A 25,631-nucleotide genomic window follows, 5' to 3' on the forward strand; every position below is an offset into this window, starting at 1 on the left:
GCCTCACGTCCTCACGCCCTCACCATGCCCCCCGTCATCTACGAGGCGCCCTACCCCGCGCCCTTCTTCCCGCAGCAAAGCGTGTTCCAGTACCTCTTCCCCGAGGCGCCGGGCATCTCGCCGCTGCCGGCCTTCGATGACCAGCTCCCAGCCTTCATCGACGGCAAGAGCGGGCGCACGCTGACGCGCGCCGAGCTGCGCTCCCTCGCGCTCCGCCTCGCTGCCGCGATGCGTGCCATTGGCGGAGCGGAAGCGCCCGGCGTCGCGTGCATCTGGGGCTTCAACAGCCTCGAGTGGGTCGTCGCAGCGTACGCGTGCATGGCGGCCGGCGTGACCCTCAGCCCCGCGAATGCCGGATAGTAAGTCGCTGGTGGGCGGAGCTGACACCAGCACGCCCTCGGAGCTCGCGCACCAGATCAACGACTCGGGGGCTGAGCTCGTCTTCCTCGCCCCGTCGCATATCGCCATGTTCGACGAGGCGCGCCCGCTCCTCAAGCGATCGTTCCCGCCCGAGCGTGTCGTGATCCTCGCCGAGTCTGCGGATGCGCCGTACAAGACCATGTACGATATCCTGCCCCAGGGCGAGTTCACCGCGCAGCGCTTCGACCGCGCCGACGCACAAGCTACCGCTTGGTTATGCTACTCGTCCGGCACAACGGGCTTGCCGAAGGGCGTCATGACGTCGCACTTCAACATTACGAGCCAGATTCAGGCCGGCAACATTGGGTTCCAGCGCATGCGGCCCGGAGACGCCGTGATCGCCTTCATCCCGTACTCGCACATCTACGGCGCAGTAATCGGGCTGCTGCAGCCCATTTCGCAGGGATCCGCTGTCGTCGTCCTCCCGCGCTTCGAGGAGGTGCCGGTGCTCCAGGCTATTGAGCGGGTACGTTGTCACCTCGTTCGAGATATCTGATCCCAGTTCAAAGTCACACTTGGGCTGTTCGTGCCGCCCGTCTTCATCGTCCTTCTCAACTCGCCCCACGTGAGAAAGTACGACCTCTCCAGCCTCAAAACGATCATGTCGGGCGCTGCGCCCCTTTCCGCCGAGCTGCTGCAAGCCTTCACTGCACTCATACCCCAATGCCGGATTATTCAGGCGTACGGAATGACGGAGACCTCGCCCAACATCGCCAACATGCACCGCGGCATCTCCGTTGGGCGAGAATACTCGGTGGGGCGGCTGTTGCCGGGCTTCCAAGCGAGGCTAGTGAAGGATGACGGGGAGGACGCCGACACAACGCGCGGAGAAGCGGGCGAACTCTGGGTGCGCGGACCATGCGTCATGAAGGGGTACCACAACAACCCAGCCGCGACGGACGCGACCATCGCGCCGGGCGGATGGCTGAAGACGGGGGACGTCGTGACGCGTGACGCGGAAGGCTGGCTTTCCGTCGTGGACAGGAAGAAGGAGCTTATCAAGTACAAGGGCTTCCAGGTCGCGCCGGCGGAGATGGAGGGCCTGCTGATCCAGCACGACGACGTGCTTGACGTCGGTGTGGTGGGGGTGTACGACCCGAAGCAGGCAACGGAGCTTGTGCGGGCATACCTTGTGTTGAAGGGCGATAACAAGGAGAGCGTGGCGGAGCAGGTCGCGGCCTGGGTTGCGCAGCGCGCGGCACGCGCAAAACATCTGTCTGGCGGGATCGTGGTCGTCGATGCCATCCCTAAGAGTCCCAGCGGGAAGATTCTGCGCAAGCTTCTCCGCGAGCGAGCAAAGGCGGACGCAGACCCCGTTGTCGCGATGCCGAGGGGCGCCAAGTTGTAGTCTTAGAGTGTTAGAATGCAGAAGTGTGTTCTCACGACGGAGGCTTTGATGGGCGTAGCTGCTTCCAGTCGGGTGTGAAGAGAGTGAGTGATGGAGAAACGACAGGCGATGGGGATGCAAGAAGGAGGTATCGCTAAATGACGCCCCGCCGATCTGCGCGATTAACTTCTCATCCACCATGCGCGCGATGCGCGATGCGACCACTCCCGGCCGCCTCTCCATGCTCCCCATCTTCACCTCGCTCCTCAACATCTCCTCATCTTCACACTTTCATCGTCCTATCCTCCGACCTCGATTCTTCTTCGCCCACCTCACTGACTCTGCGCCCGCCTCAGCGTACAGTCATCATGACCCCGTCCAAGGCGTTGTCTCAATCTGTCGGCCCATCGAGTAGTATGTCGTCCTGCTCCTTCCAACCCCAACTCACCCAGCCAAACCCGCACCCGACCGCCGCTCGTCCGATCCGCCTCTCGAGCCGCACGACCTCCTACATATACCGGACAAGAAGACGATCGTCCGCAAGGCACATCTGCACGCGCCATCACCCCTCGTCCTCCCTCCAGCCGTCACGTCCGAGGACCTCGTCAGCCCCATGTTCCGCACGCCATCGCCACCCCCGCTCGTCCTCGTCGCTGCGGCGCCGTCTAACCACGCCTCCGTGTTTATGACGGCGCCCAAGCTCCAGATCGACACGTCGGCGCCTGCAAAGCTTTGCAGTGCTGCGTCCCAGCCTGTCGACGCGTCCATCGCGGACTCGTCAACCTCCAAGATCATTGAGGTGCAGGCCATCGCAGAGGAGGACGCGCACGCCGACCTCCTCCAAGCTGATGGCTCGCCTACTTCGCCCGCGCCAACGGCCACGCCCCCTCCCACACCCGCCACCGGGACGGCGAACATCTCGATCGGCTCGTCACTCTCCATGGCCGCCTCTGCCCCGGCGCAGGGGCTCGATGCGCGCCGGCACTCATTCCCATCCACTCCGGCTGCACCCGCGCCTCCTGAGCCGGTACGCCCTTGATGCCCTTTCTCCTGCGCCCTCAGTGATAGGTCTATGCATACTTAGATTTGGCTAGAGCTCGTGCTTGGGCTCGGCGGGGCGTGCGCCCCCGTTCTTCGCCATGGCCTCCTCGACCTTGTCGAACAGCAGGTCCGTCGCATACTCGACGGGGTGATCGAACAGGTAGGGCAAGAAGGGGACGATGCCAATACCGACCGCACTCGGCAGCCAGCGCTTGGTGAATGCGCTCGGCGAGTTCTTGACGGCCTTGGCGGTCTGCGCGACGGCCGTGTGGATCGTGAAGGCCGGCAGTGCCATCGACGCCAAGCCTTGGAACACGGACCGCTTAACGGCGATCATGGAGAGACGCGTGGGCTCGGAGAAGTTGGCGGCCTCCCACGCCGTCGGGCCCTGCTCCTTGGCCTTGTAGGTGGTGAAGGAGACATCGCCGATGAGGTAGGCCCACGAAATACCGTACGCCGCGGTGACTGGTGTCAGCGGGCCTGAGCTTGGGTAACGGAGGCGCAGACATAAGTCTGGGTTTTCTGTCCGGACAGAGGCGGCGCCACATGCCCACAACAATTGTCCTTCCTCCACCGTCATCTTGCATCTGCGCCTCCGTTCTCGAACACAATCACTCACCAACCCAGGGAGGCACGACGGGACGGAACGCCTCGCCGACATCAGACGCTGTCGTCAGCCAGCCCATCTCCATCCGTCGACCCACTGTATGCGGTGTATCGCGATCCGGCGCGCACGACGTCGCGGATACGGCGGAGATACGCGGCTGCTGTCAGCCACATCGACAGGCGGCACACCATAGCGGACGTTCGAGTCGGTCGAGTCAGCGTCCTGGTGCACGAGGACGTCGAGCTGCTTGTCGGCCTGCTTCTCGACGGCGTGCGCCGTCTCCTCGACCTTGTCGGTGACAGACTTTGCCATCACGGTGTGTCAGATGTGGGGATGAGTAGGATGGGTCAAGATGAGAAAAGCAAATGCAAGGTGCAGGATGGTATCGATGGTCCGAGGAGCCCGAGCATCAGCCCGAGCGGTGGCTGTGGTGCGTCGGTGACATGCCGAGAATGGCATCAGCGTCATCCAAGCCAATAATCGTCGATCATTCCGGCCCTGGCTCAACTCACGTGGGCCCGGCCCAGCCCACGTGGTTAAGCAGGGGGATGTGATACGACATCACCTCTCCCCCATTGAGATCAGGCGAGTTCCGAGCTCACCCCATCCCATCGGTATACCGGTAATAGCTCACCTTTGAATCAGTTGCTCGTCCATCTTCCATCTGTTCCTCATCACCATCGACACCATCGCGATCGTCACGCCTGTCATCACAATCATCGTGTCTGTCCATCTTACCCTACGCCCACTCCTTCTATCCCTTCATCGCCATGTCCACGGGTCGCTACGTACCACCCCACTTGCGAAACCGCGGTGCCGCTCCTTCCACCTCCCCATCCTCCACCTCCACCTCACCGCGATCCCGCCAGACGCCGTCGTCCAACGCCCACCCCCCATCAGGCGCCTCGAGTCCACGCGGGAATCCGCGCTATGCCTCGTCTAACGGGGATCAACCGCCTGCCGGCGCTGACATCAACCGCGCCGACCGTGCCGACTCACACAACCCAAGAGCACCGGCTCCAACATTGCACGTCTTCGGGGACTCTTTCGCCGGCCCCTTCAAACTTCTCGACTCGGGCTCAGCGCGTGTGCGCTCGTTCAAAGGCGCAAGTGCCAAGGGGCTCAACAACCCCAGGTCAATCAAGCAGGTCTCGAACGACTTGCTGCCTCTCCTCAACCAGTTCCTCGCGCCACCACCATACGCTTTCATCCCAGCAGCCGGGCGGTACGCCTTGCTGCTATTTGGAAATGTACGTCTCTTTCTTTTCTCTGCTCTTCAGCTGTGCTGATCCCTAGGTTGATCTCCAAATCAATTACCTCTGGCAATTGCAACACAAACCCATTGTCCCGGCGACATGGGACGAACACAGCGAGTACACCGAGGAGCCCAGCGCTGTTTCCACACCCGCCGAGGGCGTCCTCGCGAGGGCCACGGAAACCTCGGGGCGCGGGCCAGCTCTGGGTCCTGAGCGCTTTGTGGATAACGTTGCTAAGGCATACACGGCCTGGCTCGAGCGCGAGATTGTGAACGGGCCCATTGGGAGGAGGGCAGCCGAGGTGGCGGCCCAGAGCAACGGCGAAGCTCGGGGCATCCGGAGACTCTCCCCCACCAAGGTGCTCGTTGGCGCTGCCCTCCCGCCCCTCGTGCAGGACGAGACTCTGCCGCGTATACCGGAGAAGTACGTGGAGCGCTTGGAGGAGGACCATGCCAAGATGGAGCGCGCGCTCGAGCGCGACCTGCTGGGCGAGCGCGTGTCTCGCACCCCATGGGCCAAGGCCAGCGCGTCGCCCAGGCTCGGGGTGGAGAATGAATTTGACAAGCTGTCCTTGAACGGCACCGGCGCAGCATCGCCGATGCCGGAAGCCCCTCCCAAGATGTCAATCATGGACCTGTTGGCACACGACCCGCCTCTGTGCACGAAACCCGTGCGCATCGAGATGACGAAGCGCTTCAACGCGGCGCTGCGCGACTTTTGCGTCAAGCACCCCACCGTGCTCGAGTTCGTAGACATCTCCGAGGACATGCTCGCGGCCGACGCGGCGGAGCGCCAGAGCACGGGCGACAGCGCCCCCGCCATACCCGGCGAAGTGGACCGGGCGGCGTGGGCGTGCCCCGTCGACCTGAGCAACATCCATCCGCTGTGGGAGCCGACGCTGCCGCTGTGGCTCAAGAAACTTGAGCCCATCGGCGTGCCCACGAGCAGCTTTGCGTACGCCGCCGACGCCGAGGAGACGATGCGCGCGTATGAGGAAGACAAGAAGCAGCGTACGCATAATCGCAACCACGAGTACAGGTGGGAGGATATGTCGCGTATCAAGTTGCGCGACGAGTAGTGCTTTTGTATTCTGTCACTGCGAATGCACTGCGCACCGGTACATGTGCAACACATGCTCCGTCACGAAGAGAGACTGGGAGACTGCTGCTGTCACTGATCGTCGCAGCCACAGCCGCTAAGCTCAAAGATGACTCGAGTCGCTGACAGTAGTGTGCGTAAACATTAGTGTCAGTCCGGATTCAAAACGTCATAAGCCACACCGGCGGCACCGCGACGAACAGTCAGCATGTTTGCCGCCTTGATATGCATGGCCCATACACATACACGCATGGGCACAAGCACGGATACGCGCGAGAACAAGACAACCCGAGCTAGTCGTCCCAACAGCGGCAAAGTACGGAGCACGCATGGGGTGGGTGGGCATAGGATGGTGAGGGTGACGCGTGACCCTCGCGCCTGCCCGTGTTCCTTGTGACGGGTCGAAACACGCCCTTGCACGCACTCCAATTGTTCGCCACCGACAACCACAGGCTCCCATACGCCTGCGCGCATGCATGGATAGTCCCAGAGCGTGCAGAAGCATCAGAAGGGGAGATGCGCCGGCGACGATGGCACTTGGGAGTGTAGGTGATGGATAGAAGTAGTTGCTCGTGGAGTGAAATTGAGAGGAGATTTAGGATTTGGGACGAGGCCGACGAGCAAGGGGACGGCGCGTTGTTGCCGGCGTGCAGCGTGCGGGGTGCCGGTTTCCTCACCTTGTCCTCGCACCTTCCCCCCCACCTCCTCCTCCTCTTTCTCTCAACACCACTCTCTTTCTCTTCGTCTTTCTCTCTCATCTCTCTTCACGTTCTTCCACAGTCATTGCACTGAGCGAGCGGTTGTCTCGCGCATTGCACCTCCTCATTCGATCATTCACAGTCTTCACGCGAATCGCGCACCGCGCACACCCCCTCGCGCGCTCGGACACGACGCGCTGCGTCGCTGCGTACGCGCTCACGCGACCGACCACGCCAAACGTTTCCTCCCTCCTTGCTCTCCCCTCGACCTCCATTCCCCCTTCTACCCCCCTCCCTCTTCATTCCTTCTAAGCTCGACCGCTGCCTCTCCCCCGCACGCCCCACTACTCATCAGCTATGGACCGCCGCGGCTCAGCCAGCAATCCTGGCTCGGCCTTGCGCGGCGCACGGCCGCCGTCGATCATCTCGACGCGCCGCGGCACTCACCCCACCACCCATTCGCGCGGCCAGTCGAGCGACGAGCCAAGGTGTGTACACGAGTCTCCCAGCCCTCAGACAAGGCGCCGGCGCTGCTCCACGCGAATGTGGCCCTGCGCCTCGTCCGTCGTACCATCCCCCGCTAACGATAGCCAACCACCCTCGCCCATGACATACTTTCCCAACCCGTCGACGTTCACCTCAGAGCCGCCATCGTCGCAGTACGTTCCCGCCAGCATTCAGACATCTCCGAGCCTCGCCAGCGTCCGCCAGCCCGGCTCGGTCTCGCAGTCTTCCCTCTCCCTCAGCTCCGAGTACGATACCGACCCTGTTGCACGGACCCCTCGCCTGAACCCCACTCCTGGCGTCGGCGACCTCCAGTCCCAGCAGGCCATGCCCATACAGGCGCAGTACCACCCCACGCCGAGCAGCCACCGTGGCGACTCGGTGCCCATACTGGGCACCAGCCCTCGACTTGGCAGCTCGCGGCGGAGTGCGAGCGTCGCGAGTGCACGTCCTGTTAACATGCCGACCTACGGCGCGACAGGCCACCTTGGTCCCCCCTTGGCAGGGAGTCTAGGCGGCCTCGGACTTGGGCCCGACTCGGCTCTCGGCCTAGGCGGTGGCGACTCACGACGCATCGCGTCAATGGCAGCGGGGAGCTCGACTGGTCGGCGCGGCGAGAGCCCCAAGCTGCCTTCCCTTGCCCTGCCAAGCTCGGGGTATACAACGAGCAGGCAGCAGCCTGCTACCGCTCATGGAACACCTCGCCTGCGCAAGGAGGAGAACGCAGGCTTCGGCAGCGCTTCGCGTGGTGGCCGCTCGTCGTCGCGACCTGCCCACCGCCGGGGCATCAGCGTCTCGTCCAATCTCTCACCCGTGCAACAGATTCAGTCGCCTTCATCACCCAGTGGCTCTGTCTTCCGCAAGCTCAAGAGTGTGTCGAGCAATCTTGGCCTCACTCTCCACCGCACGCAGACTGCATACGATGATGGCTCAGAGTATGACGACGATGGCGAGGACGAGGGCAAGCTCGCAAACGGCACGCGCGTGTGGTACTCATCATACGTGACCATTGACTGGCTCCACGACGCCATCAAGGAGTCCTCGCGTATCCGCCGGCTTCGCCACTTGAAAAATCGCTCAGTGCGCGGCGCAATCGCCAACGCCTGGGACCGCTTCCAGGGCTGGCTGATCGTGACGGTCGTCGGCGTTCTCACGGCTCTCGTCGCGTTCCTCATCATCCGCTCCGAAATGGCCTTCTTCGATTTGAAAGAAGGGTACTGCGCCAGATCCTGGGGCACCGCCAAGCGCTTCTGTTGTGCGCCCCGTCGTGGCACTCATCCCGACCCATCGAGTGGCGACGAAGAGGAGTGTGGCGACTGGATAGAGTGGGGTCTGTTCTTTGGTGGCAGTGATGAGGCTGAGGCTGCGTTTTGGAGCCAACCCGAGTTCATGGCCTACTTCTGCGTCGCGGTCACCATCGCTTGTCTCTCTTCCGCCCTTACATACTACCTCACTTCCTCGGCCAACCACGTCACGTCGAAGGACTCGGCGTTCCTTGGCCCCTCGGTCGAGGCTCGAGGGGCGCAGCTAGCGCCTCCGCTCAAGCTGCCCACTGAGCGCGAGCCACTCCTCACGCCTGGGTCAGACGCCAGCTTGGAAGCTCCACCCCAACCTCCCCGCCCCGTTATCTACATGGCTGCCGGCAGTGGTATTCCCGAGATTAAGACGATCCTCTCCGGATTCGTGATTCACGGCTACCTGGGCATGTCGACGCTCGTCGTCAAGAGTGTGGGACTAGCGCTATCGGTCGGCTCGGGCCTTTCTCTCGGCAAGGAAGGTCCTTTTGTTCACATCGCGTCCGCCATCGCCAACATTGTCTCCCGCGCATTCGCAAAGTACGACCACAATGAGCTGAAGCGACGTGAGATTCTTTCAGCTGCCTGCGCTGCCGGTGTGGCCGTGTCCTTCGGCGCCCCGATCGGTGGTGTCCTTTTCTCCCTCGAGGAGGTGTCGTACTACTTCCCTCCAAAGGTCATGTGGCGCGCCTTCTGGTGTGCAGCTGTCGCGGCGATCACGCTGCGCGCCCTCAATCCGTACGGCAACGGCTCGATCGTCCTCTTTGCCGTAACGTATACCAAGGAGTACCACTATTGGGAGTTTGCCGTGTTCATCCTCCTCGGTGTCTTTGGTGGGTTGTACGGCGCACTGTTCTCGCGACTCAACATTATCTGGAGCCGGGAAGTGCGCAAGGGCACGTGGCTCGCACGCCACCCCATCTTTGAGGTGTTCCTTGTGACTGCCCTCACGACGGTCGTCTCGTTCTTGAACCCATTGGCGCGCCTCGGCGGCACAGAGCTCGTCGCGAAGCTCTTTGCAGAGTGCTCGGTGGACTCGACGTCGGCGCTGTGTGTCGACAGCGGCTTCAAGGTTGGCTCCATCATTAGTGTGATTGGCTGGGCGCTGCTCATCAAGGCATCTCTGACGATCATTACCTTCGGCGTCGTGCTGCCTGCGGGTATATTTATCCCCTCACTTGTTATTGGCGCGTGCTTCGGCCGCATCGTCGGCGTTCTCCTCGAGCTCTTCGAGCATGACCACCCCAGCTTCCCCATATTCGACGGGTGCCGCGCGGGCGCGAGTCCGTGCATTGTGCCAGGCATCTACGCTATGGTGGGCGCGGCTGCGACGCTTGCGGGAGTGACGCGCACGACCGTGTCCCTTGCGGTCATCATGTTCGAGCTTACCGGCACTCTCAACTACGTTGCGCCGGTCATGCTCGCTGTGCTAGTGGCCAAGACGGTCGCCGACGGGCTCGAGAAGCGCGGCATCTACGAGCTCGTCATTGAGCTCAAGAAGCTGCCGTACCTCAGCAACAAGGAAGAATACCTTTGGGGTGGGAGACTTGTGTCTGAAGTGGTGAGCTTCTGATAAGATGCTCGAGCTAACAACAGATGGACCGCGACGCACCCACGCTTCGCGCTGACAAGGTGCACACTGTGCGCGAGCTCACAGGACGCTTGCTTGAGCTCGTGCGTCTCGGGTATGCGGACGCCGGTTTCCCAGTATTGGTCAAGGAACCGGCAGCGGATCGTGAGGGACGCACATTCCCTACATTGCGTATCCTCGGCTTCCTCGGCATCAACGAACTGGAGCACGCACTCAATGAGCTCGCAGACGAACCGGATGCCGAGGTCAACCTGATCCCCGACGACAGCTTGATGCGCTCATCGCGCATGAGCATCTTCAGCTTCTCGGAGAGCCACGAGGGGAGACACAACCCCTACGACCTGAGCCAGTACATCGACAGAGTGAGTGGACGGGTGTGGGTGGGTGAATGTCAAGCTAACAACAGGCGCCCATCACTGTACAGGCGTACTCGCCGCTGGAGCTAGTGCAGCAGATGTTTGTCAAGCTTGGGGCACGCCAGATTCTGGTGACAGATTCGAGGGGAACATATCGGGGTGCGCTGTACAAGAAGCAGTGGATAGCGTTCCTCGACGACTTGGAGCTGTTGGAGCGGTAGGGGTAATGTAGTCGCCATTAGTGATGAACTTGACGAGCCAAGGTTGAGGAGGGAGGAGCACGGAGGCCGCTGACAAGCAGACATGCTGACAAGCTGACACGTCAACGAGTTGGACGAAAGAGCGTGGAGTTAGAACTCGTCACAGAGACTGGGACTAGCTGACATGTTAATAACGAGGAAACAACTCGACCCATGACATTTCCACGGAGGACCCTCGTTGTCCGCGCCGCGTCATGGGAGTTTATCATTGATATCTGACGCAGACGAGACGACCAGCGGTCAACGTGTGGGGCTGAGACATGGAGAACCACGCAATCAAGATTCCCACATAATTTCGCTCAACGCTCGATGATAACTCTTCAGCGCTCGGACGAGGGGAGAGAGAGAAAGAGAACACGTGTGCTCGATGATGACGTTTCGGGGCAAAGTCAGAAGTGGCCGTGCGGTGTGCGTTCTGTGTGGCAGCATTTTCAGGATTTTAAAGGAGAATGCGGGGATTTTTGGCATGACCCAGGAGACGGGGTCTGTTCCCAGCTTCCCAGGCACAATGGGTGGATGAGAGGTTGATTACACACCGGCGGCCCGAAGACGTGCAGTGTGCAGATATTCTGGTATCTGGTGCGTGGCGAGCGATGGACGGCGCGTGTATCCGAGCTGGAGTCTGCTTGGAGCACAGCGAACCATCAAGCCATCAGGAGGTCGCTGACACTGACACTGACACTGCCGCTGCCGCGTCTCTGTCCGTGCCGTGCACAAGAGGCACACTGTGGCGCGTGACCTCTATCTGCGCTTCGACCTCTTCGCTCAATCAACCTCGACCTATCCCCGTTGCATTCTCATCGTGCTCGACACCTTCCGTCTCCACCTCCATCCCCATCTCCTTCATTCTTAGCTGTTCTCGTGTCAACGCGATAAAAGAGTCGCGACTGAATTGAGGCCCTCCCTGCCCGCCGCTGCCCGACCGCCTGACGCGTCGATCCGCGATCGGCTGCTTGGACCCTTATTCACCCCGTGGAGCGTGACAGCGACGCGGCAAACATCCCTTGTACCATTCGCCACCTTCCTTGTCCATCTCTGTCTCTTCTCCATCTCTTCTCCATCTCTTTCTTGTCTCTTGTCTTCGTCGTTGTCATCTCTCCTCTTTCTTCTTGGTCCCCATCGCCATCGCCGCCCACCCCCGACGCCCACCCGCTTCGCCGTCCCCATCCCCCACCCGCGCCCGCGCCCGCGCCCAAACCCCACCCCCCACACCTTCGGATCGCCAACTCCGCCCACGACCGCCCTCACCCCCAGCCCGCACACAAACGAGCGATCTGACGATACTGTACACCGCGTCAGCTACACGAAGCTCGTACACTCCACGTTCTCCCTCTCTCCTCTGTCCTCCCCAACCCCGCACACGGCCGCGCCCATCACCTTGAAAAGATTCAAGAGACACGCTCTCTAGATCTCGCATCGCACGGCCCCGCATCTCTCTTCCCCCCCCCTTCCTCCCCCTACCCCAGCCTCAGCCCTCAACGGCTTCCCACAGCGTCCTCCTAGGCGCAGCGCGCACCTAACTCTCTTTGATGCGTGCTTGGAGATAGAGCATGCCCTCAACAACAGGCGACACCGTCGCTACGCCGCGTGTCTACGGCCCGGCTCGGCCTTCTCGTCCTCTCTCCCTCCCCGCCGCATCCCATGTTGCGCGCGGAGCCACAGCTCCGACTTCGACAGCGCTCATACACCGCGCGCAGCATGAAGCAGCTACCGTCTTCCCCGCCTCCATAGCAAACCTCATTAGCGCCCTCGCCACTAGCGCCCGCCTCAGCTTGCGCGTCACGGCATTCTTCATCGAGGTCATCCTGGAGGGATCGCAGTATAGCACGCGCGTGGGGCTTGGCTACACTCGCCGGGTGCTCATCTCCGCCATTTCGAGCGCGCGCCGTGTCTACCTCGCCTCTAATGCTGCGCTAGATGGCGATCTTCTGGCTGCCGTCGGGCTGGCTGACAACACGGGCAAAGGCCCAAGCACAGACGCCTTCCTCAACGTCCTCGACCGCTGGACCAACCTCGGCATCTATGTCATTCACCACACGTTCACCCTCGCAGAGTTGTTCGCCATGAGCGGCTTTTACCTCACCGCCAACACCGTGCAGGGAGCAAGCTTCGCCGCGCACGAAAGTGTGACCTTGTTTGACAGCCTATTCGGTTCCAACGAGAGCTCGCGCGCGCTCAGCAGTATCATCACACTTGTCCGCCGCGAACTGCTCGAGGACCCTCGCTTCAAAGCTGCCGAGCACGGCAAGGTCGCCACTCTGACTGCCCTCACAAAGGCCCTGACCGCCTTTGCGTGCTTGCAAAACGCAACCTGGCACAGCACGGCCAAGAGACTCAAGATGAAAGTGTGAGTAGCTCTTGAGCAGGCAGATGCGCACCAGAAGCGCAGCTGGAAGCCTTCTGCCTCCGAGTTCCGAACCCGCCGGGATTCCGCTTACACCCCTAGTCTTTACGACTGCACTGTGTTGATGTCGTCAGACGAGTCCTTCTCGGCGGCGAAGCAGGAACCCCTGCCCCTGCCCGAGATTGACGCCCCTGGTCCGACAGCAACACTTTCGCGCCGCTCGACACGCCAGCAGTTGCCGCCGGCCATTGAAGAGGCGCATGATGCCGACGGGGATGTCAACATGAACCATGTGCCCAATGTTGGTGCACCAGCCCCTGTCAGGTCCCGCATGTCACGCTCCTCTCGCACCACCGCCCGGTCCCTCGGCCCGACCCCGGACGACAACAAAGGAGCTGATCTCGAACTCCTCCTTCAGCTAGAGGGATTGGCCAGCGCAGACGAAGGCGATGACGATGAGCCACCGGCACCGGTCAAGCCGAAGACTCCCATGGACTCGCCTGAGAAGTCTCGTCGCCGCCAGCTCAAGCGCGTCCACACTGATACGTACGAGATCACCGACGAATTCTCCGAGTCTATGGTGGTCACCCAAACGCTGGAGCGTCTGGCCCCCAGCCCGCCAGAGCGCGAGCGTCTGCTCCCGCGCAGCAGCACGGTTAACATTCCCGACGTGCTGGTCGAGGCTGTCGATGAGGATGTCGAGATGTCGGACCAGTCGGACAACTTCCGGCCTCCAGCGACCCCCATGCAGACGCCGGTTGTCGAGGAAGACGAGACTGAGTGGATAGAGGTGGACCACCTGCTCGACGAGCCCAACTCGGCCACTTCGGCCCTCGTCCCCTCTGTCCCTTCGGACCAGAGTGGCTTCTCGGAAGGGCCGTCGCCGAGTGGCAGTTCGGATCGCATCCAGCTTGTGCTGCGTACCATGACCAACAAGCTGCTGCAGCATCGCCGCACCGTGCGGCGCGTGAAGAGAATGTCGCCGTCCCAGTCGCCTTCGCCACCGCCCGGCAAGCGCGAGCGCGAGCGCGAGAGAAGTCACTCGCCTTTTGCCTCGGCCGCCGCTGAGCCTGTCGTTGCACCTATTGCCGTGACGCGGGATAACAGTAGAGCCGACGTGCGCAGCATAGACTGGGGCCGCGCTGCTGAAGCCGGCCCAAGTAGTGGCAGATCAAGCACGCCGCGCGGCTCGCCCCAGAAGCGTCGCGCGGACGCCACGCCGCCACCGCCTCCGTCTAGTCCCGAGAAGAGGTCTGCCTCGCTGTCCAAAGGCAAGGGCAAGGCCAAGATGGGGCGTCGCTCGCTGGCAGCCCTGCGCGATGCCGCAAACTTCCGTGCCACGGTGCGCAACAAGAAGCCTCAACCGTTCCCTGAGCGCGAGGAGGAGGCTGGTCCATCGGAACCCATTAGTATCTCGGTCCGTCAGACGCTCCGCCCGGCTACGACGGTTGAGTCGCCTCCGCCGTCTCCGACAACTGTTCGCGGACCGGCACCTCCGCCGTCCACGCCGTTTGGGCCGCGTAGAATCAACCGCGGCTCGATGCACGGGTCGATGCGCACGCGGTCCAGCCGTATCCAGGCGTCGAGCTCGCAGATCTTCTCCATCGGTCAGCGCGACACAGCCGCCAACCTCTTCCCGCACGAGCCGCTCATCAAGAACATTCACCGCTTCATGCGCTACTCGTCGGCTGCGTACGGGCAGAACTTCCTGCGCATCTTCGGGCTTGGCAATGCCGATTTCAACTTCCCCACGACGGGACGACACCATGCCAACAGTTGGGCTTTCGCTCAGCATACAAACATTCAAATCGACGCGCTGTTGCTGTCTTCGTTCACCGAGTCGGAGGCGTACTCGCCGGCATTCGCGCAGGAGAAGGCGCCACCTCTGGTGCACTACGTCGCTGCTGAGCACGAGCTGCAGGCGATTGTGCTCACGTGTCGCGGGACGCTCGGGCTGTCGGACGTGCTCGTTGATCTTACGTGCGACTACCGCGAGATCAGTGTCGAGGGTGGCGACCCGGACGGCGCATACTTTGTCCACTCTGGCATGTATGACTCGGCGGTCAAGCTCACCGACAAGCACAGCAGAGTGCACCAGACGCTGCTGGATGCGCTCGAGCAGTATCCAACGTACGGCCTCGTGCTGTGCGGACACTCGCTCGGTGGTGGCGTTGCTGCCCTCCTCGCTATCAATTCGGCTGTGCCTGCCGAGACTTTCATGGCTCAGAATGCTGCGCGCGAACGACCTGTGCGCCACCCGCGCATCACTACGCCGTTCGTGACTGGCTTCTCGTCCGGCCTTCCCCCTGGCCGTCCGATTCATTGCTATGCGTACGGCATTCCCGCGGTGGCTTCGCCCGATCTGGCGCGCCACTCGGAGGGCCTCATCACGAGCATCATCCAGAACGCGGACGTCGTCCCGACTCTCTCCCTCGGTGTGCTGCGCGACCTGCGCAACATTGCCGTCACGCTGTTTGAGGAGCGCGGCGTGGCGGAGGAGATTGTCGCGCGCGTCATGGGTCTGAAGCGCGGCGCGTCCGATGAGGCGCAGGCCGACTGGCTCATGTCGCTCATCAAGACGATGCGTGCCGACATGGACAACGACAAACTGTACCCGCCCGGCAGCGTGTACATCATGGAATACTTTGACGTGTTCGTCACGGTTGACCAGGCGGGCCCCGCAAGCCACTCGAGCAGCAAGCAGCAGGCGCAGAGAGTGATCCTGCGGCAGTGCGACAGCGTCGAGGAGCGCTTCCGCGAGCCGCTGTTCTCGAAGACGATGCTCAATGATCATCTGCCGAGCCACTACGAGCGGAGCACGCAGCTGCTGTACGAAGGGCTTGGGCAGGGGCTGCTTTAGTTTAGCTTCCGCAAAATACCGGTCAGCCGACCACCAGACAACCCAAAACAAGACGAGGAATGAACGGGGCACATACATGTTGTGGAGGGAAGCGCGCGAGGAGTGTTGTTGCATCATGTTGTAGACGATATGCATTGCTTTCGACCGACCGAGCGCCAAGCTGTGCGCGGCTCGCTGCTTCTCTCCTCGGGTGCGGCTCACGCCGAGGCTTCTCACTCGCACTCTTTCGGGCGGTGTCAGCTCAGACCGCCTGTACTTGTGGAGCCGATCTCACCGCTCCCGTCCTACATACCATCCGTGGCGAAGATAGATAATAAGCCGGCGTGTATGTGCCTCCTCACCACTCGCCAGACTTTAGCTGCTATAACAGTACGCCAAGCCAACCACGCCAGCGTCATCCGCTCCATCGACTTCACTACACATCTCCACAACCTTAACTTCCAACTCGACGTCAATCCCCACCCCCACCTAACCCCCACCTACCCATCCCAAAACCCATCCCACCTACCCACCCACCCACAATGCGCGCGGCGTTCTTCCTCTCCATCCTCTTCGCGGCCCCGGTCCTCTCGGTCCCCGCCCCCGCGCCGAACCCCGCGCCCATTCCTGCGCCCGTCCCCGTCGACGATGCCTCTCCTGCCCCCGCCGTTCCCTCCGTACGTCTCCCCCTCGTCCGTCCTCTCCCCTCACTTGCCCCGGCCCCTGCCCCCCTCCCCCCGCTGATCCCAGACACCTATCCCTGTCCAAGATTTCAAGGGCAAGATCAAGTGGAAAGGCTCCAAAGGCAACACAGGCAGCGGGAGCGACGGAAACAGCACGAGCGCCGCGCTGCCCGTGTCCCCAGGACTCGGCGCCGCCGCCGCCGCCGCGGTCGTGTATGTCCTCGTCTAGCCTCAGCCTGGCCATTATTGTAGATCCCGTTGCAGTATAATAGTGTAGCATATGACCGTCGATGACTCGCCACCGAGGGACGCGATGCCCCGCCGTTGACTGCACGTGCCAATCACACGCCGTGATCGACGGGACCAGCATGCTTATCCCGCTATGCTTGTCACGCGCACTCCTTGTCTCCAGGCACGCACCGCATATGACGTTGGCGTCGTCGACGCGAAGCGGTGCGGATGTCGGTATCCACGTCTGTCAGACACACACGTGCACTCCATCACTACCGTCGTCGGCAGCGCCTGCCCTGCCCGGACCGCGCGCCACGCCGGCGCGTAACCTCTGAGCGTCCGAGGTGGCGGTGGCAGTATCCGTGCCGAGCACCTGGCCCCCGTGCCGCACTGTGCTGGACACCCACCCACGCCTCGGACCTCGGACACGTAGCTGTCCGCCGGCGCCACTCGCCGACGCCGAAGGCACCAGTGGTGCAGATGGTGCCTGTGCGTCGCTAATCCTCCGCTATCAGGGCTTGGCAACTGCAGCGCTCTACACAGCTATAAGACCCACACCAATCCGCCACTCATCGCCGCAATCACCACCATGCGCCCCACCTTCCTACTCTTCATCGCGCTCGCCAGCGCACTCCCCCACGACCCCGTACGTTGCCTCCGCAACGAAGCTGACGCCAGACGCCCTCGGCGCCCGCCCTCGTCGCGCTCACACCTGACTCTAACGACACCTCCAGCACTCCGGACACCGGCGCCGAGCCCGACTCCCAGTCCTTCCGGGGCGGCGGCGGGGGTGGCAGCGGCGGCAGCGGCGGCGGCGGCGGAGGCGGCGGCGGCGGAGGCGGCGGCGGCGGCGGGAAAGGCGGAGGATCTAGCGGATCTGGTGGCTCTCGTGGCTCCAGTGGCTCCCGCGGAGGCAGAGCCGGTGGGTCGAGAGGCTCCGGCTCCCGCTCGGGCAGCTCTGGCTCGGGCAGCTCATCGGGAGGCAGCTCGGGTGCGGGCGTGGGGGGCAACACCCGGGCCCGCAGCGCCGCTCGCCGAGTCGCAACGAATACTGCGGGTGTTGCGGCTGTCGTCGCGGCCGTGTACACGCTGGTGTAGGAGACAGGTCGATGTATCTATAGCCCAGCAGTCCCATGTATCAAGCCCAGTGTATCAAGTCCATTGTATTGCAGGTAAGCTGGCGGACAGCACGAGGTCTGCGATCGCAGCTACCTACTCGTTAAGTCGCATGCGCCGGGGGAAGGATGATGCCCCGGTTGATTGCGGATGCATAGCGGAGGCGTGTCAAGCTTAATTCAGAGGTATACGGGTTGGCAGAGTGAATATGCTGTCTGCAAGGTAATCTACGCCCATGCCTGAGCCTGAAAGTCCCATCGCCCTAAAGCGCGCGACCGGCCTAGTTCGTACCCTACGCAATTCAGACTGAGAAAGAGCCAAGACTTTGAGTTTACCTCGTCTCCCACAATCAGCGCCTCTTTCCGTTCACATCAACCACGCGCCCTTTGAATATTTTTCACTCATATTGCTAAACCCAGCAGCAGGCTACGCCCTCAGGAAGAGGACGGGCAAGGATCCCGGGATATTTGAGTAATTCGAGGAAAATATTCTCCTCGCACAGCAGACTTTCCTCCTTCACGCTTTCCGTCTTCCGGTTGTTGCTGCGCACAGACGCTACGACACTCTCAGGTCTCAGAATCCAAAAGCTATGCGTTTGCAGGCGACTTGTTCCCCACCAGGGAGTTGAACCCTGCTCTTTCGCGGTAATACCGAGACTCTCGTCGCCGGCGCTCTCAACTGAGAGGCGAATATACTAACCGATATACTAGTGAGGAGACGATGCCTCTTCTTCTATTCTCGGCTTAATCGGGCGGCTTTTCCACTTCAAACGTTCGATTCTCTTTATAACCGCGCACAGCAGCAAGTATACATTATCCCAATGAGTTACGGCTCTACGTAGGAGGCCTTCTCGCATAATCGTGAGCCGATGGGCTTCAGTGTCCTCCAAAATCCGACGACGTCTATCACTCACAACCACGGCGGCGTGCGTGAGAACCAGGACGAGGCATGAGGTTAGTAACTCGAAGGAAAGGGGGTCAACATCTCCACCATGGGCGAGCCCATTGAGGCCTGCTGCAATCCTGGAGGACCACAAAGGCCGTCCTCAAAGGCCTAGGATGCGCTTGTGTAGAGCCACAGCCTTCAAGGTACGAAGCAGAACTCCAGAAACGCGGCAGGAGGGCATCATGCAGCAAGTTGTAATGCATATCTCACGCTGTACTTCCGATACTCTCAACAAGGATTGTCCGACCTAACGATACATCAGTTAGACCATGCCGCCTGCTTCAACGCGGCCAGGCTTCCCGACGCCCGCGGCTGCACGGGCAGATCGCGCTGCTCGGTGCTCGGAACCTCACCAGCCTTTCCATACCCACCGCCGCCTGGCGTCTGAATGATGATGCGGTCGCCCGCCGCCATGGTGCATTGGTTGCTTCCGCCCAGGTTGATGATGGTGTACTTTTTCTTTCGCTTCCCGTTGCTCTTGCCATCCTCATCCTCGGCGGGAACCAAGCGCGCCCAATGGTTGATACCGCAAGTGCCGGGCTCACCTCCAGCCATGCCGTATGGCGGGATAACTCGACGCTGTGACAAAATAGCCACGTCCAGCGACTCCGTGAACTCAATGTCGCGGATGCACCCATCACCGCCACGGTGCTGGCCAGCGCCGCCAGAGTTCGCACGGCGGCTGAACTCCCGGATAATTACGGGGTAGACGCGCTCGGTGAGCTCAACATCACCGATAGCGGTCTGAGGCGGTCAGCTTTACCGTGGGTTGGAACTCACATTAGTCATGTGGACGTGAACACAGCTCTGGCCCTCCCACGTAGGACCGGCGCCAGCTCCACCTCTTTTGGGTCAGCCCCCCCGCGCACGCCGACACTTACGCAATTGTCTCGTAGTAGCCGAAGCCGTTGGCTGTCTTTCCGTCCACCTCCTTTGGCCCAATACCGAACGTGAGGTTGTTACAACCACCCTGTCCCGCGGCGCAGGCTTGGAAGGCCTTGATGATGACGTCCGTCACACGTTGAGAGCTTTCCACATTACCAGCACAAACAGCGACGTTCTCCGTGGGGGCGAGCACTGACTCAGGAGGGACGATGACCTGAATAGGATTGAGACATCCCTGATTGAGTGGCAGTTCGCTGACGATCAAGGAGCGCAGAACGTAGATAATGGCAGAGTAGAGGATGGCCGTCGGCGTGTTCAGATTCTGAAGTCAGTAACGAGCTGTATCGCCGGCTCACGTTGTACGTCTGAGGGCTGGTTCCGGTGAAGTCGAAGACGGCGTCGCCTTTCTCGCTGTCGATCGAAATCTTAAGCTGCAGCTTCGTGCCATCGTCCAAGAAATCAACAGCTTCGAGCGGCTGGCCCCCGAACTTCTTGTTGACCTCACGGAGAAGATCCCGCACGGCCTTCTCGGCTGTGTACATGATTGCGCGCATGTAGAACTGCACCGTTTCCAGCGATTGTTCGTTAATGAGCTGGTTGATGAGTACGACGCCGCGGTGGCAAGCAGCCACCTGAGCGTGAAGATCTGAAATATTCTGCTGTTAGAATCGTGAGGGAACAACGTGGCGAGACTCACGTCTCCGAGAGTGCGCGTGGGGCTGCTGCCAGGATACTTGCCCGGCGCATTCAAAGCTTCCGTCAAACCCTCCTCGTCGAACTTGCCGGCCTTGACCAGCTTGAAGGACTTGAACTGCGCGCCCTCTTCCCAAAGCTCCTTTGAAAAAGGTGGCATTGAACCGGCACGAATACCACCGATGTCCGCGTGGTGGGCACGGGCGGCTGTCCAGAAGACAATCTTTCCTTCGTGGAATGCTGGCATGATGACTGTGAGATCGGGAAGGTGAGAGCCGCCAGCCACAGGGTGGTTGGACAGCAGAATGTCACCCTCCTTGAGAGTGTCGCCATGGACTTGGGCTTGGTAGCGGACAGCGTGCGACATTGCACCCAAATGGATGGGAATGTGAGGGGCATTAGCCACAAGGCCGCCATCTACGTTGAAGATTGCGCATGAACTAGATAGAGTTAGCACGTCATGACGGAAGGGTGCGGACGCACTAGTCGAGGCGCTCCTTGATGTTCAGCGAAATCGAGATTTTGCGCAGGATGTTGCCCATCTGTGATCAGTGGTTACGCGGCCGTCATCAGCTTACCTGCTCGGCTATCCCCATAAGGCGATGACCATACACGGAAAGCTGAACGGGATCAACCTGCTCGAGGTCGTTCAAGTTGGCCTCCTTCTTCTCGATCTTCTCATCGACCAAGTCGAGAACAACGTGCTCAGGCAGAGACGTAGCGATATGGTTTGGCTCAACGAGAATGGTCTGAGTCTTGTCGAATATGATAGCAGGGCCCTGAGGATTAGCAGTGTTCCGAAGCAGATCAGCTACGCACGTGAACCTGTTCGCCTTCCTTGAGGGCGAGAAGAGGAACAACCTTGGTCTCAAGCCAGCCCTGGTCCTCAAAGTACACCTTCTTAGACTCAAACGATGAGGCATTGAACTCGCGCTTGTTGGCGCTGTCAAAGTCGGCGTAAGGACTGCGGGTGGTCGAACCGACACTTTGGCCGATAGCACGCACACGGACGTCGTCAACCAAAATATCGCGGTCAAGGTTGAACCCGAACTCGCGACGATGTTCGTCAACAAATCGACGCTGTATGTCACCATCCTCTGGAAGCTCGATCATGAGCTGAGTGGACGACCCGTGGTAGCGACAGTTGAGGTAGCGCTCGCACTGAATGCGATCCAACGAAAAGCCCTCCTTCTTCAGCGAAGCTTGTGCGCGATCCACAAGGTGCGCCATGCGATCGCCGATCTTCTTCACGTCGCGGTTGTCGGTGATAATGTACGCAGACGGTTCAGATACCTCTTGCACAACGTCAGCGAGCGCCATGCCGTACGCTGAGAGCAGAGACGAGAGACGCGGCACAATGATGCGCTTGATCTTCAAGGTGTTGGCAATGCTACAGCCATGCTGGCCTCCGGCACCGCCAAACATGACGAGGTGGTGTGCGGAGCTCTCGAAACCACGAGCCTCAGTCAGCCTAAGGGGTCAGTAGATGCTCGTATGCAGGTCTGCTTACGTTCGGATGGGGCGACACATGGTCTCGTTAGCTACCCGAAGGAAGCCAGCCGCAACCTGCTCCATCGTGAGCTTCTCGTTCTTGCCCTGATTGATCTCCTCCGTGAGAGCGCTAAAGAGCTTCTGGCTGGCCTCGATGTCAAGAGGCTCGTCCTCGTTGGGGCCGAAGATCTTAGGGCTGAATAGGTCAACTATGATAAAGTAGAATAACCCACAAGTGTTCCGGCAGAAGGCGACCGAGAATGAGATTGGCGTCGGTGACGGCAAGCGGGCCTCCCTTGCGATAACAGGCAGGGCCAGGGTGGGCAGTAGCGGACTATGGTGAGTAATTATAGAGGGGAGGAGGCTTACCTCTGGTCCAACAACGAACATGCCGTGGCGGTAGAACAAACGGCTACCACCTCCGGCGGCAACGGTGTTAATGTCAAGCTGAGGCGCCTGGATGATTACTGCCGGTCAGAATTTTCGCAAGACACACTCCTACCCTCAGCGGTGGTAGTCTCGAAGACATGTTCCAGCTTGCCATCGAAGCGGGAGACATCGGTGCTGGTGCCTGGACGTCAGCTTGAGAACGAATGTCAATGTAATGTTACACACCGCCCATGTCGACCGCAATCAAGGGGCTTCCCCGCTCCTCATCGTAGCAGGTCTTAGAGTAGCCAACGACACCACCCGCGGGGCCACTGAGAATTGCGCGCAGACCGGAGAAGCCGTGCCATGGGCACAGTCCACCGTCCGACTGCATGAAAAGAAGCTTGGAACCGAAAGCGTCGAGACCGCCCTCGAAGCCGGAGCCAAAGCCTTCGATGTACCTTCTCGTCACGGGTGTGAGGTACGCGTCGGCAATGGCTGAGTTGGCACGCGACACCAACTTGATCATAGGCTGCAGCTGGCTGGAGACGCTGACTTGGAAGCCCATGTCGCGGGCAATATTGGCAACCAGCTCTTCGTGCTCGCCCCACAGGTAGCTGTGCACGAAGGCGACCGCGATACTTTTTGTGCCCTTGTCCCACAGTGTTTGGAGCTTAGCCTTGACATCTGCCGGGTCGGGGCGGGCAAGAACGCGCACGGTTTCACCTGTCGTCGTCTCAGTGACAATAGTATCGTCGTTCATGGGAATTGGGACCTTTGGCCGAACCAGGGACTGAAGAGGGGTAATCCGCTCGTCAATCTGCGTGTTAGAAAAGCCGGTGAGGACGATGAGTGGGTAAACGGCGGGTCCGTGATTTCTCATCGCAGGTCGCGGAAGTGCGGGCCGCTGGGCTCACACCCGGTCGGGGAGATGGGCAGGAGCGCAAGCAAGAGATGCCCGCGTGAGCCAAGGTGGCCTTGCTCGCCCACTTGGAAGCCACCTAGATTCACGGCGTGGAGGAGCGTTTGGCCCACAAGGAGACGAGGAATATGCGGAGAAGTTCCATAGTCTGCGGAAAGCGGGCGGCAGGGCCCGCCGCGATTCCGCGCGCCACCCCAAGCTGACCAACCACCTCAACGGATCGCAATCCCCCGCCCGCAACATTCGAGGCGGAGCGACTCACCTCAACGACCTCGTCGTAGAGAAATGCGAGCTTGTGAATGCTCAGGTCGAAGATGTCTGGACGAGCTGAGGGTGAGTGAAATGTAGTGACGTTGCCCACCTTGCATGCCGATCAAGAGCACATCCTTCCAACCCTTGCTTGTGATAAGAGCACACTTCTCACCCCGGCGCTCGAGGAGCGCGTTGGTAGAGACAGTGGTTCCCATGCGGACGCTTTCGATCTTATCGAGGCTCAGCTTGGTGCCCTTGGGTATCTCACGTCCTTCGAGCTCGCTGAGGATGCGGCGGATGCTGACTGTCAGCTGCGAGCAGGCCTATGTAGCCTACGCTTCAGTGGGCGCATCTGGGTAGTTGGCAGGGTCAACCGAGAGGAGCTGTTGGTCAGCGCGTAGTCGAGGTCTTCGGAGAAGGTCAACCTGCCTTGAGCACGATGTCGTCGTGACCTCTACGGGAGCAGATCGCGTCAGTGAAAGTGCCGCCACGGTCGATGGCGATGCGCGCCAAGGACTGGCCGCTACCATTGGAAACGCTAGAGGCGGCCATGATAGCTGGCGGAAGTGATGGATGGTGCAAGGCAGAGATGTACGCCGGAAGTTGAGCCGCAGCCGGAATACGGACAGCGCCGGTGGAGGTCGAGGGATTCCGGGTGCGGGCTTATCAGGTATGTGACGTGTAGTAGCCCCGTGGGGCTGTTTCTGTGCCTCAGTGGCCGGAGGGGGTTCCTCTTGGCCCGTCATGGACGATGGGCGATGGGCGATCGATGAGCAGGCTTGCAACAACAATCCAACTTTCTCTTCTCAATCTTTGCTCCTCTTCGCTCCCATCACTGCATCACCAATACAGTCAATCTGTCAACCCCATCCTTAGTACTTCGTAAATCGCCCCAAGGCACTCCGTCCTCCCTCCTTCTTCAACTTTGTCGCACGGCTACCGCGCTCCTTCCACACTCGCAGCGGCCACCCGTTACTTCACGCCTCCGCCTCCTCGTCCGGTAGGCTGCTGCAGGGGTCAGGCGACCGCCGTTATTCACGATGTCCACCTCCTCCCCAGCTGTCACGTCGTCCCCAACTGCGCCAGCAACAAGCTCGGCATCGCACAAGCCCAACCAGTCTATGGGCCCCGTGCTCTGCCCTTTCTGTGACAAGGAATTGCCAGAGAGCCTGATCTGCCCAGCAAGAGCCCCACCAGAGGTCAATGGGTCAGCTTCGGATGCTGACGTGTCGACGTCCGCGCTCATGAACTCGGAGGGCGATGCGGACCGAGCAGATACCATGGCGTCCAAAGCTGCGATCAGCGATGACGATATTCAACGCTGGTCACTTGTGGCCGGCGTGACGGTTGCCGCCCCATCAAAGCCTGCGCCCCTTGCTATGTCCGCAGTCAGCGATGACGCCAAGCCAGTGCCCCTGTTACCACCACCACCACCGGCAAGAGCATCCCCTAAGCCTACCAAAACGCGCTTTGGGTTCTTCGCCAAGAATAAGTCTGTGGCATCAGCGGCCGAGGACGAGGACAGTGATTCAGACGGTATCATCTCCGGATACGCACGATTAGGCGCCCCTGGCTCCGATGAGGAGGGCGATGATGACTACGAAAGTGACAAGGAGATTTCGTTCAAGCCTCGACCTCGAAATGTGACGCAGTCGGAGAGTGCGCCTTCGCGGCCCGAAACCCCAGCTCTGGCTCCTCCAATCGCCCTCAAAGAAAGCACCGGTGCTGGAGATGCAGAGCTCAAGTCCGTGCTGCGCGAGGTGCTGAGCCGCGTGCATGCATTGGTGAGCACATCCCACGGGCCAGCTGACCGCAGTCCCAATCGCATGCCGAGTTGCAGTCGTCACACACGACGTTGCTCACATCGCTCAAGATCGCGCGCTCAAACCTCGTGATGGCTGAAGCCAACACCGAGATGCTAGAGGCCGAATTACGGCGGGCAAAGGCCACTGCGGCCAACGCCGCTCGGACCAGCACGCCCCTGGCTAGATCTTCGGGTGACGCCGCACGGCCCTCGATCGACACCAGAGCCTCTGGGTCGGGCAAAACGTGGTTCGGGCGTGCGAAGCCCGCGTCACCTACCGAGCCTACGACACGCATCTCGGGCGAAGCGGGGAGGTCGAGCGAGTCAGACGAGTTGAGGAGGTTACGGGACCAACTGGACTCGCAGAATCACGAGCTTGAGGCGCTCAAGAAGGGCAAGAAAGAAATCGAAGCTGAGCTCGAGGGCTTGTCGCAGGCATTGTTCGAGGAGGCGAACAAAATGGTCGCGGACGAGCGCAAGAAGCGCGCTGAGCTCGAGGACACCCTTAACGAGGTCAAGGGTGAGCGGGCAGCCCTGCGTGAGACGGTCAAGGTCCTTGGAGGGCGCATCCAGACCCCACCGCCTATTCCCACCCCGCAGGAGG

General features: G+C 60.9%; 9 protein-coding genes across 9 annotated transcripts; 7 read left to right on the forward strand and 2 right to left on the reverse strand.

The window, feature by feature from the left end:
* Window positions 1–24: 24 nt before the first annotated feature.
* On the forward strand, window positions 25–1,768 carry COLE_01037 (uncharacterized protein; the record flags this gene model as incomplete). Its single annotated transcript, XM_018425922.2, has 3 exons — window positions 25–359; window positions 391–886; window positions 923–1,768. The coding sequence occupies 3 exons, from the start codon at window positions 25–27 to the stop codon at window positions 1,766–1,768; spliced, it is 1,677 nt and encodes a 558-aa protein (XP_018281818.1).
* A 347-nt stretch (window positions 1,769–2,115) lies between these two features.
* COLE_01038 (uncharacterized protein) lies at window positions 2,116–2,786 on the forward strand (the record flags this gene model as incomplete). The annotated part of the gene is made up of 2 exons (XM_018422119.2): window positions 2,116–2,161; window positions 2,200–2,786. 2 exons carry the CDS (start codon window positions 2,116–2,118, stop codon window positions 2,784–2,786), a joined length of 633 nt encoding a protein of 210 aa, XP_018281817.1.
* A 51-nt stretch (window positions 2,787–2,837) lies between these two features.
* On the reverse strand, window positions 2,838–3,707 carry COLE_01039 (uncharacterized protein; the record flags this gene model as incomplete). Its single annotated transcript, XM_018422118.2, has 4 exons — window positions 2,838–3,253; window positions 3,408–3,455; window positions 3,493–3,552; window positions 3,584–3,707. The coding sequence occupies 4 exons, from the start codon at window positions 3,705–3,707 to the stop codon at window positions 2,838–2,840; spliced, it is 648 nt and encodes a 215-aa protein (XP_018281816.1).
* A 458-nt stretch (window positions 3,708–4,165) lies between these two features.
* Window positions 4,166–5,729, forward strand: COLE_01040 (uncharacterized protein; the record flags this gene model as incomplete). Its single annotated transcript, XM_018420192.1, has 2 exons — window positions 4,166–4,645; window positions 4,692–5,729. The coding sequence occupies 2 exons, from the start codon at window positions 4,166–4,168 to the stop codon at window positions 5,727–5,729; spliced, it is 1,518 nt and encodes a 505-aa protein (XP_018281815.1).
* A 1,075-nt stretch (window positions 5,730–6,804) lies between these two features.
* Window positions 6,805–10,414, forward strand: COLE_01041 (uncharacterized protein; the record flags this gene model as incomplete). Its single annotated transcript, XM_018422117.2, has 4 exons — window positions 6,805–6,935; window positions 7,038–9,807; window positions 9,843–10,199; window positions 10,244–10,414. 4 exons carry the CDS (start codon window positions 6,805–6,807, stop codon window positions 10,412–10,414), a joined length of 3,429 nt encoding a protein of 1,142 aa, XP_018281814.1.
* Window positions 10,415–12,003: 1,589 nt separating this feature from the next.
* COLE_01042 (uncharacterized protein) lies at window positions 12,004–15,657 on the forward strand (the record flags this gene model as incomplete). Its single annotated transcript, XM_018422116.2, has 2 exons — window positions 12,004–12,800; window positions 12,900–15,657. The coding sequence occupies 2 exons, from the start codon at window positions 12,004–12,006 to the stop codon at window positions 15,655–15,657; spliced, it is 3,555 nt and encodes a 1,184-aa protein (XP_018281813.1).
* Window positions 15,658–16,178: 521 nt separating this feature from the next.
* Window positions 16,179–17,798, forward strand: COLE_01043 (uncharacterized protein; the record flags this gene model as incomplete). The annotated part of the gene is made up of 6 exons (XM_018424748.1): window positions 16,179–16,313; window positions 16,387–16,532; window positions 17,094–17,196; window positions 17,229–17,472; window positions 17,677–17,722; window positions 17,759–17,798. The coding sequence occupies 6 exons, from the start codon at window positions 16,179–16,181 to the stop codon at window positions 17,796–17,798; spliced, it is 714 nt and encodes a 237-aa protein (XP_018281812.1).
* Window positions 17,799–18,869: 1,071 nt separating this feature from the next.
* COLE_01044 (uncharacterized protein) lies at window positions 18,870–23,775 on the reverse strand (the record flags this gene model as incomplete). Its single annotated transcript, XM_018422115.2, has 17 exons — window positions 18,870–19,355; window positions 19,392–19,455; window positions 19,493–19,818; window positions 19,853–20,152; window positions 20,194–20,629; window positions 20,673–20,731; window positions 20,768–20,968; window positions 21,009–21,660; window positions 21,700–21,876; window positions 21,914–22,014; window positions 22,050–22,147; window positions 22,183–22,251; window positions 22,296–22,869; window positions 23,234–23,298; window positions 23,333–23,523; window positions 23,560–23,606; window positions 23,653–23,775. 17 exons carry the CDS (start codon window positions 23,773–23,775, stop codon window positions 18,870–18,872), a joined length of 3,969 nt encoding a protein of 1,322 aa, XP_018281811.1.
* Window positions 23,776–24,263: 488 nt separating this feature from the next.
* Window positions 24,264–25,118, forward strand: COLE_01045 (uncharacterized protein; the record flags this gene model as incomplete). The annotated part of the gene is made up of 1 exon (XM_018419614.2): window positions 24,264–25,118. One exon carries the CDS (start codon window positions 24,264–24,266, stop codon window positions 25,116–25,118), a length of 855 nt encoding a protein of 284 aa, XP_018281810.1.
* Window positions 25,119–25,631: the final 513 nt, after the last annotated feature.

This window comes from Cutaneotrichosporon oleaginosum (genome assembly GCF_008065305.1).
Source record: "Cutaneotrichosporon oleaginosum strain ATCC 20508 chromosome Unknown ATCC20508_contig01, whole genome shotgun sequence".
Taxonomy (NCBI): domain Eukaryota; kingdom Fungi; phylum Basidiomycota; class Tremellomycetes; order Trichosporonales; family Trichosporonaceae; genus Cutaneotrichosporon; species Cutaneotrichosporon oleaginosum.